At 37.1% G+C, this 23508-nt stretch overlaps 3 protein-coding genes across 3 annotated transcripts; 1 reads left to right on the forward strand and 2 right to left on the reverse strand.

Moving 5' to 3' along the window:
• Window positions 1-1028: 1028 nt before the first annotated feature.
• On the forward strand, window positions 1029-2522 carry LOC123865625. The gene is made up of 2 exons (XM_045906778.1): window positions 1029-1819; window positions 2092-2522. The coding sequence occupies exons 1-2, from the start codon at window positions 1562-1564 to the stop codon at window positions 2404-2406; spliced, it is 573 nt and encodes a 190-aa protein (XP_045762734.1). The 5' UTR covers window positions 1029-1561; the 3' UTR covers window positions 2407-2522.
• Window positions 2523-3512: 990 nt separating this feature from the next.
• On the reverse strand, window positions 3513-12721 carry LOC123865623. Its single transcript, XM_045906776.1, has 2 exons — window positions 12510-12721; window positions 3513-5759 (listed from the first exon to the last, which is right to left on the reverse strand). The coding sequence occupies exon 2, from the start codon at window positions 5756-5758 to the stop codon at window positions 3638-3640; it is 2121 nt and encodes a 706-aa protein (XP_045762732.1). The 5' UTR covers window position 5759; window positions 12510-12721; the 3' UTR covers window positions 3513-3637.
• Window positions 9011-11284, reverse strand: LOC123865799. Its single transcript, XM_045907034.1, has one exon. The coding sequence runs from the start codon at window positions 11282-11284 to the stop codon at window positions 9011-9013; it is 2274 nt and encodes a 757-aa protein (XP_045762990.1).
• Window positions 12722-23508: the final 10787 nt, after the last annotated feature.

A 23508-nucleotide genomic window follows, 5' to 3' on the forward strand; every position in this document is an offset into this window, starting at 1 on the left:
ATCATAACAATAACATCGTACAAATTAAACTAGTGTCAACGCAAATCATACAAAATCAAACACCTCATCCATCAAGTATTCCTCGGTATTATTAAAGAATGTCGCCTTCGGTTTCCTGCACTTCACCACTATTGATCTCATTATTTTCTGTTTCTGATAAAACTTTTTTGTAGTACTCTAGAGACTCTAAATCTCTCCAGCTTTCACCATAGTGTTTCTTTAGTAAAGAATCCACATCTTTAAGTTTCTCTTTCTTTACTCTAGATGTCACTTTTTCTGGCTGTACCGATGAAATGTTTTTGTGTTTTTTGGTGACACCTTTATCAATCCCCGTGTCATTTCTATGCGATATCTCACCCCGTACGGTTATTCCGCGAGCCTGACGTTTCAGAATGATTCGTTTACATTTACTCAGTTGAAAGTGCCAAGTCTGATTGCCCTTTAGGTTTTGTTTGGTTGCTGATTTCCAATCAAGTACGGGTATATCTTTAACAAGACAGTGTAGTGTACTGTTGCATGTTTTGATATTATTTCACAATATCTTCCCTTAGCTTACAACACCGCTCAAGTCGAGAATTGGCGGTTTTCACATTTTGAATGCCTCAGATGTAACCGCTCATTGCGCGTCTAACCATTGGTCACATGATATAGATTTCAGCCAATAAGAAGCCGTAATTCGAAAAGTAGTGACAGCGCGCAAGTCGGTTGGCCTCTCAACACCGCACAAGTCGTTAGTCTGCCATACTTTACTCGTAAGAGTACTTTGCGCTCCGTGATTATTATATTTTTACTAGCTGATGCCCGCGACTTCGTTCGCGTGGATGTAGGTTTTTTAAATTCCCGTGGGAACTCTTTGATTTTCCGGGATAAAAAGTAGCCTATGTGCTAATCCAGGGTATAATCTATCTCCATTTTAAATTTCAGCCAAATCCGTCCAGTGGTTTTTGCGTGAAGGAGTAACAAACATACACACACACACACACACATACAAACTTTCGCCTTTATAATATTAGTGTGATGTGATGTGAGTTTTATCGCTGAAAGGTCTATGCAAGAAGTTTTAATAGAAGATTAAGAGGTAAGCTATATAATAAAGTAATGTTTATTGATTTACGCGTATTAATATAAAAAGAAATGAGCTAGCTTTCTTTTTTAACTTAGGCGGTGTTTCAAATTGTATTTTATTTATTTTAGAAAGCTCAATAATTGAAATTATACTATGGATGGAAAATAAATTGATTCCTGGAGTGATCTGAGTTCAGATGAAGAATGGTTGTGTGCACAATCACAAGAAGCAGGGCTGATGTCAAAACATATTAAACGGCGTAAAAAAAAGTTGCAAAGAATATAAAAAAAGAATTAAACTAGGTGAGTAGCGTAGGTTTGTTTTGAGGACCGCATTTTTTTGTTATTTATATTTTTAATGCAATAATTCCTATTATTCTTTTTAGAATTGAATCAAAAAGATAACACTAGTTCTTCTGATATCAAAGCATGCAATTTTCCTAATAAATACGAAATTATTGCAACACCAATAAACGAACCAAACTTCGGGGACTCCATGAAAGGCATTATAAGTAGCCAGAACAATACTGTAAAAACAATATTTGATCAAAACATAGACTTGGATATCGAAAACATTGACACTAACAATCTACAAGTTATAGAGATAGTTGGTAATGATCTGCAACAGGAACCACCCGAATTCGCTACGGTGGCCATCGAGTATCCTCAGCCTTCTTTATTGAATGCGCAAGACCCAAAATCCAGTGCCTCTACTACTCCATCGTGTTCCTCAAAATTGGTCATACTGAGTAATCACACTAATATTATAAAGGAGAAAGTTTGTATGTGTGTGTGTGTGTGTGTGTGTGTGTGTGTGTGTGTGTGTGTGTGTGTGTGTGTGTGTATGTATGTTTGTTACTCCTTTACGCAAAAACTACTGGACGGATTGGGCTGAAATTTAGAATGGAGATAGATTATACCCTGGATTAGCACATAGGCTACTTTTTATCCCGAAAAATCAAAGAGTTCCCACGGGAATTTTAAAAACCTACATCCACGCGAACGGAGTCGCGGGTATCAGCTAGTGTTCCATATCACGGTGATTTGTTAAGTCATAAAAAACGACAGAACAAGGCGGCAAAAAATCCCAAGAAATATCAACGCAATGTTAATAAAGAATTACGAATGAAAGGTGAACATTATTTTGGATACAGAAAAGCAAAGACTAATGAAAAATTTAAGGTGAAACAAGACGTATTTGAGCCTGCAAGATCCATGAAACCACCGTGCACTTCTCCGTTTTGCAAGAAATCGAAACTCGGATCATGTGACAACATAAACGAACAACAGCGGCAATATTTTTTTGAAAATTTCTGGAAGAATATGAACTGGCAGCAGTGAAGATCGTTTATAACTTCTCACGTTAATAAAGTACCAAAGAAAATTACAAAAAATCCAGAATCATCCAAAAGAACTAATAGTCAAACTTACGTTTTGACGATTGATAATGTACGTCACCAATTCTAAAAAAATGTTCTTGGCCACTCTTGGCATTAAAGATTGGTTTGTCAGATATTGGCTAACAAAAACAGACTGTGCAGACAGTCTACAGACAAACAGAATATAATCGGATCAGACGATTCTAAGGCCCTGTGAAATAGATCGGTCATTGTTTTTATCCGATCAATTTTCCTGGAATGGTGCTCACGATCACTTCTCCAATATTTATTTCTGGACTCGGCTGCTTGCTCGGAGAGCATACCAATTGGGAGTGTTGTAGATTTGATTATTTCAGCGCCATGAATCCATATCTTGTGCAACGTCACCGTCATAGGATGCCAGGGATAATTTTCCACATATTTATAAGCAATCTCTTTGCAAAAGTCGCCAAATTTTTGGTCGTCAATTGGCAAATCACTGGACAAAACGGTTAAAATCACATGTAAATCATCAATCAATCAATCAATTTATTTATTTGCTGATACAGGTATTACAGGTGTAATTATAGAAATAGTCCGGCTGTATCACGCCAAGCTGGCATGCAAATACATTAATTCAAAATAGTGAATAGACAAATTAAATTAAAAGTAAAATTTTCGTTTGTTTGAAATAAATGAAGTTATACAATTAAAGGAATTTACAATTCTGAATAGGGTCGTTGTGGCAACAGTGGGTCGCCCATTTTTCACAGTAATATTGCTCCGAAAATAAGCAAGCTATTGATGTCAAACTCTAATGGAATTGAGGTAGGCTAGTTAGCTTACTTTGATCAAAAAGTTATCTACATAAGTCTGACGGTTTTTGAAATAAATATATTTTTTTTTTAAATGGGAATTGACCCAGTGTGTCCTATGGGGAGTACACAGTGAGTCAGCCCTAGGGACACAGTGGGTCAGGAGGGTATTTTGATATAATATATATTTTGATTCTATAGGAATGACCTCTTTAAGTGTTTATAAAAAAATTATTAATTTGTAAAATAAATCAGCAATAAAACAAAATGGAAATCTCAAACAAAATAATGAATTCTTTATTTTTTTTATTGCCTACCAACTCTATGAATCACAATTATTGAGATCTTAGTAACTTGATATTTTTTATGAACTTCGACATAATATAAAATCAATCTCAACTAACGGATATCAATTTGGGAAAAGTCAACATTGAAATAGTAGTAAGACTGTTGGCGTAAGGTGCTTCCTCCTACACAAGGCTTAGGCAATATAAGTTTTACATCACACTCCTTAACGTATGACAAATCAGGATTACTTGGCATGTGGAACTGATATTTGCGATTTACACGGAGGAAGCTCACGTAATATTCTAAGTTTTCATTACGGTCTTGCAAAACTTTTCCTACAAAATAAATACTTTTCCTCTTAGTTGAAAAACGAACGAGAACGTAATCTTCCTCCTTCAGAACTCGAGGCAAGACATTGAGCTGTAATTTTTGATCAGTTAGAATTTCAATTTCGTCTTCAACTTCGTCTTCCTCGCACCAATCGGAGTCTTCGTCGTCAAGAGAAAAGTTTTCAGCGTCATCTTCTGATTCACTCTGCAAGATTTTTCTAACTGCTTTTTTATTTGGTTTATTTGTATTGTTTTGCTTGGGTAATTTTCTTTTTTTGATTTCCGATCTTTGTAGTCTAATATTTTCCTTCTCCGGTGTATCCGTGGCGATTAAGCTGCGACCAGGTTTTCTTCTTCTTCTTATGTTTGCCCTTGGCATAGCTTTGAGGGGTTGTCTAAACTGACTTGGGCTGACAAAACCACCTGATAATAGCGATGTATCTTTAGACTTAGAACACTGAGGCTTGGGTGGTTCTTGGGGTTGTTCTCTCTGTGACTCTAGAGGTTCTTGTCGTGAGTCATGCTCTGGCTCTTGCTGAAAAGTTGGAGAATTTACTGATGGCCCAAGGAGTGTTTCCTTTTCTAGAATTGTCGGACTATTTTGCTCAATTTCGCTGATATCTTGAAATGATACGTTAAGTGAATTTTGGGGGACATTAGGATTGGGACGATCAGTCACAGCGCTCGGTAAAAAGTCTTCTTCTGTGAAAACATTCCTATCAAAAGGATGGATCCCGGTCTTTTTAAAGGCATTAATAATATTTGTTGGCGTCATGGTTCTGATAAATGCGGTCCCTATCAGCTCAGCTAAATCATATATTGTTACACCTTTTCCTGGATTGTTTAGCAGCCATAATTCCATAGCGGCGTTGTAGTAGCTTTTAAATGGAGAATAAATGCCCACATCCAAAGGTTGCAGCTTTGCTGACGTATGAGGGTGTAGTGTCAATATTGTCACACCGTTTTCCTTTGCTATATCTAAGGCTTCAATGCACAAATGCGACTCGTGGTTATCCATAATTAATATTGAAGGGTTTTCTTTAGAGCTCGATGTGTTTTTGATGAAGTGTTTGATTGTGTCGACAAATAACTCGCTATTCATCCAACCAGATGGTGTAGCTAGCCCTAATGTTCCAGGGGGAGCACCTTTAATCATGTGATCCTTATAGTTTTTCCTTGGGAAAATAAGTACCGGTGGCAAAGCTTGACCAGCTGCACTGATAATGCAGCAAGTTGTTACTAGGGTGCCTTTTTCGCCACTTGTTACTTTCCCGATATTCTTACCTTTAGGACCTATTACTTTTTGGGGTTTCTGCACTGTAACCGTTGCCGTCTCATCAAGATTGTACACTCTGGTACCATCAGCAAATGCAGAATGTCTTTTATAAACTTCTTGTAGATTATCGAAAAAGACCTTCACGGTTTCCTTATTAAAAGCTGTTGCTCTAGCCAGACTGCAAGCTTCCGGTTTGCGTAAAGAAAGTTCATTATGACGCTTGCGAAAAGATTTTAACCAGTCGATACCTGCCATCTGGTTAACAATCCATGACTGTGGCATTTTAATTTTGTTTATAACAGCCATTTCATATGCAACTTTTCGACAATCTTTTGTTGTTAGGCCGTAAAACATAAGAGCGCAGTTTTTATAATATTCAGTAAGTGCTTGTTCTTGCTCATCCGTAAAAACTCTATTAACATCATAATTCGGAACAAGCTTTACATTTTCTGTACTTTTGGATGCTTTTACTTTGACTGCATAACGTTGTAGCGTTGAAAATGGAATTCTTTTATCCCTTGCTACAGCACGTATCTTTTTTCCTGACTCAATTTCTTGAAGCGCTTCCTTCATTTGTTCTTTTGTGTGATTACCAATTTTTCTACTTATCGGGCGTTTTTTTGGCATTCTGTAAAATAAAAATAGCTATTGTAGTCATCTGGCCGATTGTATTTAGAGACGCCTGGTGATAGGTACACAGTGGGTCGACTCACTGTGCCCCCCTTAGAAACGACCCACTGTGTACACTCATAACATTTTAATTTTATGACGCAATAAGAAAAACTTTAACTGTGCTGGCAATCTCTATTTATTGTCAAATGAGACCTTTTAATAAATACTTATTACGTATGTTGAAAATGATACATTGACTCGTAATCACACACGTTTATTTTCTCGTAAAAACACTGGTTTAAATTCACGTATTATTTGTACAAGTAGTTCGTTTCACATCTCGTTTTACTATTATTGTATTTGTAACTATTTTATGTACACATATCGCTTTAAACACTAAGAAACTGTAATATTAATTTGGAAAACATGTTACTTAAATGATCTTCGTAGTAAGACAAAGGAATTGTACTGTGACAGAACTATCTAATATTTTTAGGCTCGGTAGGCGGTACCCGCTTTCTTAATTTAATGAATCGCGCGAAGTAAACTTAAATCAACGACATCTATCTTACGTTAGGGAAACTACATTTTCCCTGAGATGCAGAACTATTTTTAACATTCCGCCCATCAAGAACTTCGTTCTTCAACGTAATCACAAAAAATAGTTCAAGGTACCTACTAAAAAGTAATAAACAATACAAGTAATTATTATAACATCCAATGTACAATGTAAAACATTGAGCCGCCCACCGTGATATAACGACAGTTACAATCCACGTAAAAAGTAAGTTAAAACCAGAGGCGGCTCGTGAGATTTGTTCATGGGTGTTCACAAAAAAAAAATCTTGCTTACTACTACTAAATACTCACTGTGCTATGTTGCTGTCAAGTTCGCACTGCCATCTTGATATGTATCTGCCATTCTTTTGTCACTATTACTTAACTGTCAATGTCAATGAACTTATATTAATTTACCCAATGACCTCTGTGTAGTACGGTAATCAACCAAACCTCTATATATTCCGGGATTGACTGATTCCGCAGATTCATCGTGCCCCCCGTAATGCAATTTGGAATGCACCACAAAAAACTACACAATCTATTAATCGTCTTAAAGTTAAAATATATCGATTTTCATCAACGCGTTCATTAAATTCTTTAATAGATTTTCGATAAGCAGAATCGAGCGCCTTACGAATATCTTGCCGCCCGATGGATGCCAATTGCACTTCATTTAACATATGTAATCGAGACTGTGAATGTTTCTTTACTTTAATTGATAGATGCGCTAAATCATCAACACCTGTTTCAGTCCATACAGACTCACCAGTACCGCTGACGCCAGATCCAAACACAAGACACGGGAAACAAAATAATTTGTTGGTATCTTTACAACCGCACAACCACGGTGTTTTAATATATTGTTCAGGTTTGAAAACACGCGTGTAAGTTTTAGTTTTTGCACTACATTTTTGAGTTAGTTGAATTGCAGGCCGTGGTGGCCCCTTGGCCTTTAGTTCGAGACGTACCTCTAAAGTCTTTTCACAGTTTTTTATAAAAGACACACTGATTTGTTCCATTTTAACAATAAATAACAACAACAACAACAACAAAAAAAAAACGCAAATAAACAATTTTTCTTATAATTAAACGCTATCTAGATACTCGTACAGTGATTAAGTAACAGCCGTCTTCGCGCGCAAAGTGACTATGAGGTCAGAGATGACCCTATGCCGGGACGTTTCAGTTTTCGTTTTCACAGATGTTTACATAAAATAGGCAACGCCGCATTATTGACCGTTCGGTATGATCCTTGAGGTTTGTTTTTCTAAACTGCGAACTCTGCGAACTGGCAACGTTGCATAGGAGCGGCGCACCACATTCAGCTAATTTCTCGTACAAAATCTTTTGTTTCACGTGTCGGAGCATGCTGAGCTTTCCCTTTCGCACCCCTTGAGTTCAGTATTGTTTCTTGTATGGAGATTTATTTCATAGGAGCGATGTTGCTGGCGCTCCACTCAGTAGTCGGTACAATTTTGCCCAAGTATTTAAAAAGGTACTAATTATACTCGTATACATTATATTAGTAGGTAAGTAAAAGAATGTGTTACGATAACCAATTAAGTAGAAATAATAAATTGACTTAAAAAAATATTTTGATACTTGTAAAATTTTGTGGGAGTTCACTGCACCAGCGCTCCTTAGAAAGAGCCGCCGGTGGTTAAAACACAAAGTTATTGTAAAAGTAAATCCAAAAAGTTCTAGTAAGTTACACACTGCTAAGCTAAATCTAAGTTCATGTAAATGGTAACTCAAAGCAAAAGTTTAGAAGTAACTATAGAATGAAACGTTTTTTTTTTCTAGTATTCCGTAGTAATGTAAAAGTAAGATAGTTAATTACATTCTCGTAAACCACATCAAAATTAAAGAAACTGTATACTTAATTAACTCAAAATCGTTTGGCACAACCGCCCATCGTGATAGTGTGTATCGAGCTACTAAGACTCAGTTAATAAAGACAAAGTTTAGTAACTGAATGTTTGTTAAAAAAAACTTAAATTCTCGCCTCACATCATCAAGCAAATGCAAACGATTGTTTACAATTTTCCATAAAATAAATTTTACAAGTAAAACATCGGTTTCTATGAATACCACATTTCGTATACAAATTCTAAGATACCATTTAGTTATGTGACTTAAGTTGTTCAAAACTCTGTAAACAATTAAATAATTGATCAGTTTCTCTCTATCTAAAATTACGTTTTGATCCAAGTACTTTGTATCAGTAATATCTAATAACAATTCACTTATACTAAAATGACCAGGTGTTAATGGGAGAGGGTCATCTGGGTTATGTGTTTGAACTAATAAAAGTATCGCGTTAATAAATGCATGCCCTAATTCGTTTACAATCCCCGATGACTCTTCTCACCTGAACGTTACCTCTTCGAACACCTGCTTCTTTCTTACGTACTCTCAATATCTTGTATTTGTATCTCGTAGAACTCGTTACTTTTCGAGGACCATAATTTAAAATGTTTGTGTGAGTGCTAATGATTAGCTGACTAAGAGGACACTTAGCTGAAGAAATATTTGTATACTTTACTTCTTCTTTAGCTTTCTTCAGCTTCACTCAGACATTTACCAACTCTTGAATTTCCATTTTCTTTGAAAAAGGGACGAGGAATGGGTATAGGGCTCTGTTTGACACAACCTCTGGTCTCTAATAATAGTATGTCCTCGTTGTAATTGTGTTTTTGATCTTGATTAGTGTAAGGCTGCAAGGGTTGATTCAACTCGTCTGGTGGGGATTTTCACTCTTTCTTCTTTGTGTATAATCTTCTTTAAACTAATCTCTCGTTTATATTGAAAATCAGGTCCACTCTTCCAAAGTTCATAATTCTCCAACGTGGTATGTTCGTCAGCGAGTGCAGTATTAATTCTCAGGTTTTTCTCTAACGCATATACTTTTCTCGTATCAATGTCACATGATTTACCATCTTGACATTGCAGCTCAGTAGTTTTAAACGGTAAACTCATTATTGGGTTTCCATCTTCTCGTATTGTATTTTTCTTGTGTTTCTCTTCTCTAGTTGTTTTTCTCTCAGTAGTGTTAATCTCGTTATCTATTTCCCAATTTCTTCGTAACTTGTCTTCCTTTATTTGTATATGTAAACTAGTAATGGTTTCACTATGTAAATCTTTTGACATTTTTCCAGACACAATCCATCCAAATATAGTGTTCTGGGCTATAAGATTTCCATACGGGCTCTTCTTAAATCCTTTCTGTAATATTTCTCCATACACGTCTGCACCGAGTAGTAGATCAACTTTTCCAGGCGATGCGAATCCAGGATCAGCGAGAGGTAAGTTTTTCAGCTCCTGCCAATCGGGGATATGTACTTCGTGCGACGGTAATAAAGAGGTAAGTGATTTAATAACGTAAGCATTAACAGTCATATTCTTTCCAGGTTCGTAACGTGACTCGACTTTAATACTAACCGCATGTTTGATACTTAGCTGACCGTCTCCCAAACTTGACACCTTTTCATTAACATTAGTACGCTTAAGACCTAGTACTTGTACAGTATCTTCACTGACAAAAGAGGCTTGAGAGCCTTGATCTATCAACGCTCTAAGAGCATGCGAATCGGTTGTAGGCGTCGTTTTTACAATAGCAGTAGGTAACAACACATGGTAAGTTCTCAAATCGCCTCTAGAAAAATTAGCAACCACAGTTGTCTCATCGTTGGTAGGTTGTTCTGCCTGTTTATCATTTAGTCTCGATGTATTGAACGCTTGCTTATCCTCTTTGTCAAAATGGAGCACCGTGTGGTGTTTTCGACGGCACCGGCGACAAGAAGTTCTCTGGTGACACCTAACTACAGGATGCGTAGGTGCCATGCAGTTGAAACATAGCTTCTTCGTTTCTGCTATCTTCTGTCTCTCGATTACAGGTAACTTCTTAAATTCAGCACAGTAATAAATGAAGTGTGAACCATCACACATCGCGCAGGTCGGTTCAGTAGTGCTCACTTTCTCTTCCATTGCAGAATGAAATGCCTTAGTTTTTACTTCTTGTTGAATGTTCTTCTTTTGTGTTGGTTTAGTGCTACTCGTCTGTTTAGTATCAATCATTTCCAAACTTCTAAATCTTGTTTCTAAAAATGTTTCCAATTGTGACCAAGTAGGTAGCTCGTCTGAAGTCTTACTTACTTCTTGTTCCCACTGTCGATGAGACTCATGATCCAACTTTGAAACTACCAAGTGTATGAGTATAGCGTCCCACTGATCAGTCTTGATGCTAAGATTATTGAGTGCTTTCAAACAAGAAGTTGTAGTGTCTAGCAAAAGTCTGATGGCACTGGCAGATTCATTCTGAATAGGTTTTTGTCCAAATAAAGTCTTCATAATTGAATTACAGTTATACCTCTTGTTGTTGTAACGTTTAGTCAATTGTTCCCAGGCTTCAATGTAATTAGCGGCTGTTGTAGGAAAGTTTCTCAATAACATTTCTGGTTCTCCTGATAAGTTTGATTTTAAGTAGTGTAATTTTTGTACTGGCGCAAGTGTAGTATTCTCGTGTATGAGTGAGACAAACATGTCAAAAAACGATTGCCATTCTGTATATTTCCCAGAAAATTTAGGAAGCTCTATCCTTGGTAATTTAACCTCTAAGCTGTTCACATTTGTCACTGTACTCGTGCTCGAAGCTGTCTTTGTAGTCATGGTGGTTGGATTTGCAAGTGTTATATATTCCTTTAGAAGAGCTTTATATTGTATGTAAAATTCCTGAAAGTTGTCCTGCATATCATCTTTAAAATATGGTAACTGTAGTGTCTGCTCTGTTGAGGCATTTGCAACAATCTCCAAGTGATTTTGACTAAAAGCATCTCCTAATTTATCCAACGCTTCCATTCTAGCAGTCAAATAACTATATTTTGACCGCATCTCTTGGTTGGCTTTCCTAAGATTACGCTCAGCTTTTCTTAACTGTTCAAATAACTCTTGTTGACCTTTTATTAGGCTTGTTAACTCCATGGTTAATTTCAAAAAGTATTAATGTATGCGTTAATAAGTAAAGATATCTTCCAAAAAAGTTCACTAAATGTTTGTCAAATCTTCCCAAAATGTTCACGTAAAATAGTAAAAAGTTTAGCTTCAAAGTCCAAAAAACACATCCAATAAACTTCCAAACTTGTTTAAAAAAGTTCACAAAAAAGTGCAAACAGATAACCTTAAAGTTCAAAATGAATATCTAAAAAGGTTCCAAAGTTGTTTTTTGAAAGTTCACAAAAAATGTAAAAGTCAATTTTGGATGCCTAATTTGACCGGACTATTTTTATTAATCTTCACATTTGAACGTCTACTTTGGCCGGACTATGTGTAATAATCTTCTTAAAATATTCTCGTAAAAGTGCATAATGGTAATTTTCTAGGTTCACTATAATTTATGTCCAAAAAAGTTCCCAAGTTTAAAAGTTCACTTTTCAAGTTTCAAAATGTTAGGTGTCATAGGTTATAAAAATGTTCGATTATTACTCACTGTTTTTAAAGTTCATCAAACCTTGTGAAATTGTTTGTCTTCTAGTTTCCTTAACACTGTATTTCTGTCTAACCTAACATTTGAATAATATTCTCCGTAACACGTTAATATTCTTCATATAACATACAATAATTTCCCGGGTTTCGGCACCATGTTGAAAATGATACATTGACTCGTAATCACACACGTTTATTTTCTCGTAAAAACACTGGTTTAAATTCACGTATTATTTGTACAAGTAGTTCGTTTCACATCTCGTTTTACTATTATTGTATTTGTAACTATTTTATGTACACATATCGCTTTAAACACTAAGAAACTGTAATATTAATTTGGAAAACATGTTACTTAAATGATCTTCGTAGTAAGACAAAGGAATTGTACTGTGACAGAACTATCTAATATTTTTAGGCTCGGTAGGCGGTACCCGCTTTCTTAATTTAATGAATCGCGCGAAGTAAACTTAAATCAACGACATCTATCTTACGTTAGGGAAACTACATTTTCCCTGAGATGCAGAACTATTTTTAACATTCCGCCCATCAAGAACTTCGTTCTTCAACGTAATCACAAAAAATAGTTCCCGAGGCCCGTACCCCCGTCTTGACATAGGTCAGATGGAGAAGACCCCGCTGCTGCAGAACTATTTTTAACAACGTACAAATAATAACTAAGTAGATAAAATTAATAACTACAAGAGAAGAAAACAACAAAACTTACGTGATTTTTTTACTTTTGTAGTCTTAAAACACAAATTAACGTGTATGTCGTACACCACACTTCCGAACGGCGCACCGACTAGCGTGAAGCGAGTCACGTCTGAACGCGAATCTACTGTGAAAGAGATGCAGCTATTGTCCTACTCTTTTTGCCCAATATGGTGCCGACTCAGTGTGCCCACTTGACCCACTGTTGCCACAACGACCCTACTTAATATTAAAAAAAAAATATTACAGGTCTTAAAAATATTAAAACAAACAAAATAAAACAAAAATGTCATCTTAGATATTCATCAACACTATAAAAGGTATTCTTAGTTAAATATTCAAATAATTTCTTTTTAAGGCCTTGTATTTTATTTACGTTTACAAGTTCTCTTATTTCCAAAGGTAATTTATTTACAATTTTTACTGCCATAACGTTAAAACTATTACTGATGAGAGCGGTTCTATGTGACGGGAATCTTAATTTATGTTTTTGTCTTTTATTATCAAATTCTGTAAACATATTTTTATTATTCGCTACAAACAAAATAATTTCATAGATATATAATTTCATAGATAGATTTCATAGATCATCAAGCAGCCATTTTTCGAAATCCAAAATTTCGGAAAAGATTTGGCGGTTTTTGTCAGACAAAGCTATTCGCGCTGTGTTTCCGTCATTTGTAGTGCCAGAATTTGGACGAACAACATCTACTAGTAAGCCTAATCTGTTCCTAACTTGGTTTTGGATCTCTTTCTTCCTAGCATCTACGAGACGCTTTTGTTCAGAGTTCTGAGGTATTCTCCACACCTTTACCACTTTCTTATAAGCAAGGTGTAAAAGAAACTCAAGGGTTCGAATCCATGCATGCTATGGACTTCTACCATGCTTTAAAGCCTCCTTATTTATTGGTTGCTCCAAAGCCATGTCTATATTGTTAAACTGGGTAGCAGTTAGGCTACAGTATGGGCAACGCATTTGAGAGGAAGTGTTTAAAATTGTATTTAAAACCTTTCCATCAGTTGCCGCTAAATATAGGTCACAAAGTACCTTTATTTTATGTCCCTTGGTTGTCTCGCCTAGTAATGGGGTCAGATTATCAATTTGATTTTGTACCCTTGAATTTTCGGACAGTGCGGACTCTTTAGTTTCTTTTCGGTACTGGATTCGTAACGGTCTACAGTACCGATACGACTGTGGAGCTGGATTTCTCTAAAGAATGTAGCCTTTACTCGTTTTCAACACCAATGGAATAAATATGGTGGCTAAAAGGCAATTTTCACAAATATTAGAAAAATAATAGAAAATTAGAAGTCTCTAGCTTCAAGCTCACTTATGTTAGTATAATTGCAGTTTAGCTTCAAATGCAAAAATTTTATTCGTCATTTGTCCGATTATCTTGTTAGGTCCCTGCAATTCTAAATTAAGATTGTTAAACTTCAGTGTAATATCGGTCAAAAAAGCCATAAGTGCCCACCATTCATCATTTTGAAGTTTGGGATAATCCTTACCAATTTGTTGTACAAATAGAATTATTTCAAAGGGGTTGTTCCATCTGTGGCCAGGGGTTCATACTTTAACCCCTATTATTTTTCCACAAAGTCTTTTATTACGTCCATATAATCACTACCTCTTGTCTGACCTTTCATGGTTATGAGAGCCAGGAAATCTTCTTCTATGATCCCGTCCATTGTGCAGGAACTCACAAATAATGAGCATTGAGCCATCGACGTTATATCTGTGCTGGAATCACACGCAAGACTGAAGTATTTGCAATCTTTAAGTTTTTGAATTATTGCATCAAACATTGTTTTTGAAATATCTTCAACGCGGCGGTGACAGGTTGATTCAGAACAACAAACAGGCAGGGGGGGGGGGGGGGGGCCGATAACAGGTGGGCGGCGGCGTGGGAGAAAGTGAATTCTCACGCCCGAGATAAACAAAGACCTGCGGCATCACAAAGGTAGTAGTAATTTATTGCAACGAAACCACCTGCCACCATGATGTTGTTGGTACATATGGGATGCTCCATGGTGGAGTCCCCATTCTGCGATATTACTTCTTTATTTTCGCACACGCATCTGGAGCACTTCGGTCCCATTTTTATTCTATTAATGTTTTTCTTGACACGTAGAGCTGCTGCGACGGCTTTGTCTGAAGCGTCCGTGACGAGACCTAGTTTAGCATCGGGATGAGGATGCGCCAGTAGGGCTGCATTGCACAGACTTTTCTTGCAGTCCTCGAAAGCTTGCAGTGATCCTCCTTCAGTGACGAGCGGATGGGAAGCTTTTACAAATCCGGTTAGCAGAGCGTTCAGAGGCCTAGGTCCAGGTAGAGGTCCAGAGTGCCTGGATTTGGGCAGCGTTGGGCAAAAATCGTCTGTAAAAATTTATCATGCCCAAGAATCGCCTCAGCTCTCTGACGGTTTTGGGAGCAGGGGTATCCGCAATGGCCTTGACTTAGCTATCTAAGGGTTCCGTACCTTTAGCATCAAATCATCCTGAGTCTCTGAGGGTTGGCAGGGGACATTCCTTAATTCCATCTTGTTTTGATGCACCTGGCGTTCCAAATCCTCAATAATATTGTTCAGATGCTGGATCTTGCTAGAACACGCTTTTGAGTCTATTTCTACTATTTTTATCTTATCATTTATTCCATCGTATTGGTTTGTGGAGAACTCCATCGATCTTTCTATTTCCCGATTTCTGTTTGAAATTTCTTTAATTTCCTCTTTAATTTTTGTGTAATTTGAGTCCTGTCCACAGAGGCGCGTGCTGTGCTCCATAACTCTGGATTTTAACTTCTCATTCTCTTTAGCCAATTTCTTATTTTCCTCTTTCGCGCTGATGTTAGCGCCGTGTCGCCTCAGTTAAGCGACGTGGTATAGTACAGCGGTTCCCAAAAGGTGTTCCGCGGAACCCTGAGGTTCCGTGAAAGACCCTCAGGGGTTCCGCGAAAATTCAAGATTTCCATATTGTAAATCGTTTCACTTGTGATAATATTAAATTGACGTAATTTATTATTCATTTTCAATCAACTTGTTTTAAAATATTGCATTCCAAAATTCCATTTAGGCGCCATGTAGGTAGGTAGGTACGCTGTGCGTGTCACGTGTCGCGTCGCCCGGTCGCGCCGCTCGTCGTCCTCCCACCGCCCGCGCCGCTCGTCGTCCTCCCACCGCCCGCGCCGTTCGTCGCTCTCCCGCCGCCCGCGGCATACCGCGGCAGCTTGCGACCATTCAGTTGAGTCAATACGATTACTAGGACTGCACGTGATCAAGTTTTTGATACCAAATTTTAAAACTCGAAAATAAGCTAAGAATAAATTCCGTACCTAGATAGTGATTGTTTATAGTTTTACGAGCACTGTTTTAAGCAGGTATGTTTTTATTATTTTTACGTATTATAATGATAAATCAAATGCTACTTATAATAGTTCCACAAAAACAGGTCGTTTTTGCCTAGGAACAGACGCCTGCAGAAGTCCGGGAGAGTACCCTGACGGAATGGCAAAGCGAATGGACAGGATTAGGGAAGGGGGCCTGGACAAGGGAACTGATTACAGACCTAAAAAAGTGGCACAAGAGAAAGTATGGAGAAGTAGATCGGTGGCTAACGCAGGCTCTGAGCGGTCACGGGGTGTTTAACACCTACCTCTACGCAATTAAGAAAGCACCGAGCGAAGGGTGCTACTTCTGCGGAGAGGAAGACACCCCGAGTCACGCAATTTTTGAATGTCCGGGTTGTGCTGACCTAAGAGTAGATGCGCTAGGATCGACCGACGCGGAGGGTGTGAATGCCCGAAACCTTATACCGCGCATGCTGTCGAGCGAAGACGCCTGGCAGCGATACAGCCAAATGCTGAGAGCTATAATGATTAGAAGAGAAGAGAGGGAAAAAGAAGAAAAGAGGAAGACCGAGATTTGGGAGGTCAGCACGAAGTAATGCCACGCAGTTCCGTGCTCACCTTGGACGACATGGGGAGGTTATTTTAGTCCGTGCAAGTCGGACACACCCTGCCAGCCGGCAGAAGTCCGTAGGGATTTTTTCCTCCCCCGAAGAAAAAAAAAAAAAAAAAAAAAGGTCGTTTTTGCCTAAAATATTGCTGTGTTTTACTTACAGTTCACGATGGATAAATGGCTAAAACCTGGGATTGCTAAGGGGAAACGTGGTGCTAGCTTTGTGGACAGTAATGTTAATACTTATCAATCTAATCAAGCTTTTGACCAAGTCTCATCTTCACCAGAAGGAGAGACAATTGAAAAAAAAACGGAAATTACCAGTGGTGCTAGTTGTTCAGTAAGAACTTAATTCTATTTTTTATAATTTATTTCAATTTGTTAAAGTTACACGTATGTGTCCGCGCTTATACGAACTGTTTTTTATTGCATTTTTTTTTCAGGGTATTGGTACGGAAGACACTTTTGTTGAACAAAATCAGCAAAACACAGTGATACCATCTACTACCGACCATACTGAACGTCAAGCGGGAATATCTTCAAAAAAGAGAAAATATGATGAGTCCTATCTGTCCTATGGATTTATACCGATAGGGAATGCTGAAAATCCTGATGGAAAATGTGTTGTTTGCAGCAAGATTTTGTTGAATAGCTCCCTGGCACCTGCAAAGCTTAAGCGTCACCTTGATACTAATCATCCTCACCTCAAAAATAAAAACATTAGTTTTTTTGAAAGACAAAGAGATGTACATCACGCAGGTGTGACCGCTTTACAAAAATATGCAAAAACTGATAATGAAAACGCCACGAAAGCCTCATTCATGCTAAGTTATAAGATTGCACGAGCTGGAAAACCTCACACAATAGCCGAGGATTTTTTGAAACCATGCATGACTGAAGTTGTTGCCTGCTTGCTTGGAGAGGATTCAGCTAAGAAAGTGGCAACGGTACAGTGTTCGAACAACATCGTATCTGACCGTATTCATAAGATTTCAGACCACATTGAAGATGAATTGATTGATAGATTGAAAGAGAGCAATGCATTTGCAATGCAACTGGACGAAAGTACGGATGTTGCCGGACTAGCAATACTGCTAGTTTTTGTCAGATATCCATACAGAGAATCTATCGAAGAAGATTTGTTTCTCTGTGCTCCTTTGGAGGCCAATACAACTGGAGAAGAAATTTTTAAAGTTATTGATGAATACATGAAAAAAAAACAAAATTGATTGGAATAAATGTATTGATGTATGCAGCGATGGAGCTGCAGCCATGATTGGTAAAGTAAAAGGAACAGTGTCAAGAATTAAAACTGTTGCGCAAAATTGTACTAGCAGTCATTGTATTTTACATCGTCATGCTCTTGCCGTGAAAAGAGTGCCATCTGATTTAAAACAAGTCCTTGATCAAGCCGTACAAATCGTCAATTTTGTGAAAACACGTCCACTGCAGTCAAGGCTATTCAAAAAAACGTGTGAAGACATGAAAAGTCAGCATCAATCACTCCTTCTACACACGGAAGTGAGGTGGCTTTCCAGAGGAAGGGTTTTAAACAGATTATATGAATTGCGCGATGAACTGAAAGTTTTCTTACAGACCCTTCCTTCGCCTGCAAGTGCTAGCTATCTTGAACTGTTACGAGACGAGCGATGGTTGATGAGATTGGCTTATTTGGCTGACATATTTGATAAACTGAACACAGTGAGCAGCTCTTTGCAGGGAAGAATGATAACCATATTTACAGTGAGTGACAAAGTATCTTCATTGAAAGAGAAAATCGCCTTGTGGATTGAATGTCTTGGACAAAAAAGGTATGAGTGTTTTCCACTACTTGAGCAATTTCTCAAAAAATATAATCATCTTCAAATCGCTACAGACGTAGAGATAAGTATACGTGAACATTTGACAAACCTAAAAACATCTTTGGAGGAATATTTTCCAGAAGAAAAGCTTCGGTTACGGGAAATCGAATGGGTCCGAAATCCATTTAGGATTAGTACCAAACCTTTAACACTGACTGTATTGGAATATGAAAATTTAATTGATATTAAAAATTCATCCACACTCCAACAACTTTTCGAATCTGAAGCTATCATGAACCCGAGTCAATTTTGGATTGGCCTGAAAAACGAATACCCGGGCATTGCTGAAAAAGCTATCATAGCATTACTCCCATTTGTGACAACTTACAGATGCGAGGCTGGGTTTTCAGCGTACGCCTACACGAAAAATAAGTTTAGGAGTAGGTTGAATGCTGCACCAGACCTCCGCATCCAATTGTCGGACATAAAACCTGACTTCGATGTAATTTTAAGGAAAACTATGAAGAGATTTCATTCATCACATTAAAATTTTTGTAATTACCTTTTCTTCTAACTAAGTAAATATTTTTATCTTAAAAAGTCTTTCTCTTAACATCAAACTTTGCGGACACCAATCCAAAAAGCCTCAGATGGTGTGATTTCACGAAAAAAAATGTTGCTGTTAAGGCGGAAATATACTTACGTGGCGTGGCATGTCGTGGCGCGCCAGGATCATACGTTTTCATACATTTGACAGGACGTGACACGACAAGGCATACAAGTATGTCTTTAACCATATTAAATGTATGAAACCGATATGCTTCTGGCGCGCTACCACACGCCACGAGATGTAAGTGTATTTCCGTCTTTAGTTTACTTCTTACTAAAAGCTAGGGTTCCGCCGAAAAATGGTGAAACAAAAAGGGTTCCGAAGCCAAAAGAATTCGGGAACCGCTGGTATAGTAAGCTGTAGCCGACGATTGATGTGTCGTCTCGGTGAGGTGACGCGACATGCTCGATCAGGCAGACGGAAGAGCAGTTAAGAGCGTTGAAGCATGAGCTTGGAACACAAGTTTAGGTATTTACCCGAGGTTCATTGTTTGTTTTCGTGAACGGACGTACCCAGCACAGTTTAGTTTATAACAAAGCGTTTTGATCCTAGACGATTTTCAAACAGATTATTTTTTTCAATATTTTTAAGTATGTGGTGTTAGTTTGTCGTTTTTTTCAAAACAATGATGTTTTTTAAAACAGTGTATTGTCTTTATAGATTAAGTACCAGTGAATAAAACTTATAATTGTAGTCAGTACTTAATACTAATCTTTTATATACTTGTGTAAGTATAAGAGAGTCAAGAAAATATTTACGAAAATATGGTTCCCTTATCATGCACAGTATAAATAGTTACACCTACTATAATAATTTTCACACATATATTTATAAAGGCTAAAATAAATGTGAAATCCGTCTAAAATTTAAACAGTCTTAAATATTTAATTTGCAATATTATCAAAAATATAATGCAATGCTAATACTCATAAAGACATTGAGCATTTTTTATTTATTTATGGTCCTTTACAATCTTTTCAAATTTTATTGTTAGTACTAAATCGTACTTACCGTAAGTGCAAGACAATGGACAGTACAATGAAAGGGATTAACAGGTACAAAAATGCAGATGTTACACTTGAGTAGGTATTTATTCATCAAAAATAAGTGCATTGCTACACGAGTAAGCTAGGGATACAAAAACAAAATAAGATAAAGTTCAAAACTAAAAGTACAAAAACCCACCTACTACTTTTAAAGACTTCACCGCAGATGATTGATTTATATTTGAATATGTATAAATTATTATATACATGTATTCGAAATTTTCATAGTAACTGCTATGATTTGATATCAAACTCGATCCATCTATTTCAAGTTTATTTTTTCTCGATATACATTTCTTTTTCATGTCATGTGTAGGTAAACCAATTTCAATATACTTTTTGGGTTTTGTAGGTTATATCTCTTACATTCGTTTTGATTATGATAAGTTCTTTTATGACATATCGGAAAATTTTATGACATATGACAATATAGCCTCTAACACACGGAATGGTAAAGCGAAGCCAAAGAGAGATCTCATTTATCAAAATTTAATGTGCAGTTTGGCAGTAATAAGTGAATCGATGAGCCAATAAACAAACAAATACGCAACACAACACGTGACAGGTTGTGATGGCAATCAGGGTGGGGACGCCCCGCACACCCACACAATCCCTGGACTAATCCGGTGCGGGATAGCGCGGGTGACGTGCGGGTGTGCAGAACGTCCCCCGCCTCATACCTCGATTGCCATCTCGACCTGTCACGTACTATACATAGCTCCCGAAAACTCAGTCCTCTCTTAGTTACATACTATAATATTATAAATGCGAAAGTGTGTCTGTCTGTCTGTCTGCTACGCTTTCACGGCTCAACCGCTGAACCGATTTTGATGAAATTTGGTACCAACTTAGGATATTTTCCGGGAAAGGACATAGGCTACTTTTTATCCCGGAAAAATAAACAGTTCCCCCGGGATAGCACGCTGTGTTTCACGCATTTGTCGTTCAATAACGCCGCAACAGAGCTACGGTTTGACGGCATTTTTTGCACAGACATAATTGAAGACATAATAAGTGATACAGAATACTTTTTTTCCAAAATAAACAAACAGTTCCCAAGGGACAGCACGCTATTTTTCACGCATTTGTCCTACAATAACGCCGCAACAGAGCTACGGATTGACGGCATTTTTTTGCGTAAACATAGTTGAAGACCTTGCAAGTGATATATGCTACTTTTTCCAGAAAAAAAACAGTTCCCACGGGATAGCATACTATTTTCTCGTATATTTGTGGTTCAATAACGCCACAACAGAGCTATTTATTAACGTCAATTTTTTGCATTGACATAGTGGAGGATCTAAAAAGTGAAATAAGCAACTTTTCTCTCTAAAAATCAAACAGTTCCTGCAGGATAGCATGCTATCGTTCAGGCATTCGTCATTCATTAACGCCGCAACAGAGCTACAGATTGACGCTTTTTTTGCAAAGACATAGCTGAGAACCTAATAAGTAATAAATGAGACTTTTTCTGCCGAAAAATATGGACACTTCCCGCGGGATAGCATACTATTTTTCACGCATTTGTCGTTCAATAACGCCATAACAGAGCTACGGATTGACAGCATTTTTTGCACAGACATAGTGAAGAATCTAAAAAGTGAAATAAGTTACTTTTCTCTCTAAAAACCAAACAGTTCCTGCAGGATAGCATGCTATCGTTCAGGCATTCGTCATTCAATAACGCCGCAACAGAGTTACGGATGGACGCTTTTTTTGCAAAGACATAGCTGAGAATCTAATCACACTAATATTATAAAGGAGAAAGTTTGTATGTGTGTGTGTATGTTTGTTACTCCTTCACGCAAAAACTACTGGACAGATTGGGGTGAAATTTAGAATGCAGATAGATTATACCATGGATTCGCACACAGGCTACTTTTTATCCCGGAAAATCAAAAAATTCCCACGGGAATTTTAAAAAACCTACATCCAAGTGAACGAATTCGCGGGTATCAGCTAGTCACATCACACTAATATTATAAAGGCGAAAATTTGTATGTGAGTGTGTGTGTGTGTGTGTGTGTGTGTTTTTGTTACTCCTTCACGCAAAAACTACTAAGCGGATTGGGCTGAAATTTAGAATAGAGATAGATTATACTCTGGTTTAGCATATAGGCTACTTTTTATCCCGGAAAATCAAAGAGTTCCCACGGAATTTTTAAAAAACTACATCCACGCGAACGAAGTCGCGGGCATCAGCTAGTAAGTAATAAATGCAACTTTTTCTCCCGAAAAATATTATATGAACACTTCTCGCGGGATAGCATACTATTTTTCACGCATTTGTCATTCAATAACGCCACAACAGAGCTATGAATTGACGTCATTTTTTTAGGGTTCAAGCAAAAACGGAACCCTTATAGGATCACTTTGTTGTCTGTCTGTCTGTCTTTCCGTCGTGTCTGTCAAGAAACCTATAGGGTACTTCCCGTTGACCTAGAATCATGAAATTTGGCAGGTAGGTAGGTCTTACAGCACAAGTACAGGAATAAATCTGAAAACTGCGAATTAAAAAAAAATGTTTCAATTTTCAAACTAAGGTAACTATACCAAGTGGGGTATCATATGAAAGGACTTTACCTGTACATTCTAAAACAGGTTTTTATTTATTTTTATGCATAATAGTTTTTGACTTATCGTGCAAAATGTTGGAAAAAATAGCCGAGTACGGAACTCTTAGTGCGCGAGTGTAACTCGCACTTGGCCGGTTGTTTTGCATAAACATAGTCGAGGAAAAAGTATTATAGACTACTTTTCCTTTCAAAAAAAACAAATAGTTCGCGCAGGATAGCATGCTAAAACACATGATAAAATAACTTAGGCATTGCATAAAATATTGTAACAAACCTCAATTATTATTAAAACCTTGAATCACGCGAGTGATGCCGCGGGTAATAGCTATTTCAAAAATAAAACCATCATAAAGATCCACGAGGGATGACCACGTGCAAATGATAGTTATTATCCTATTGTTTCAGGTGTTATGGTAGAGTGTACAATGTATACAACCAAAATCTAAATACAAAATACCGTACTAATGCTGTAAAAGACAATAAACTAATGCTATTATGCAAATGAAAAAAAAGAAATCATAATGGAATACAAGAAACCGCGCTAATGCCATAAAAGGACGATGAATCATCAAAATTTCATTTAGCGGCTAGGACAAATAGCAAGGCTATTGGGATATAGCATTGTCAGCCGGTAATAACTGTAAAACTATAAGCCTTTAAGAATATTTGATTCTGAAAAATTATAATTCTAGTCAATAACTAATTATACAAAATTCAACTTTCCGTTTATTTAAAAACATGGTTTTCCTTATCACAAACGGTATAATGAAACCTTAAGTATTGAGTTTTACATATTTATAAAAGCTCTTGAAATAAATGTGAAACCCATGTAAAATTTAAACAGTTAAAAATTTATTTTTTAGAAATTATTAAAAATATAGATCAATGCCACTGCTCTGATAGGCATTGATCTATTCTCTACCGAAATCGCGTTTTACAATTTTTTTCAAATTTTGAAAATTAAATTATTCCCTTTCAATGACAGGGAACAATAGATACCAATGCAGCTATTTGCTCGAGGC

This window comes from Maniola jurtina, chromosome 5 (genome assembly GCF_905333055.1).
Source record: "Maniola jurtina chromosome 5, ilManJurt1.1, whole genome shotgun sequence".
Taxonomy (NCBI): domain Eukaryota; kingdom Metazoa; phylum Arthropoda; class Insecta; order Lepidoptera; family Nymphalidae; genus Maniola; species Maniola jurtina.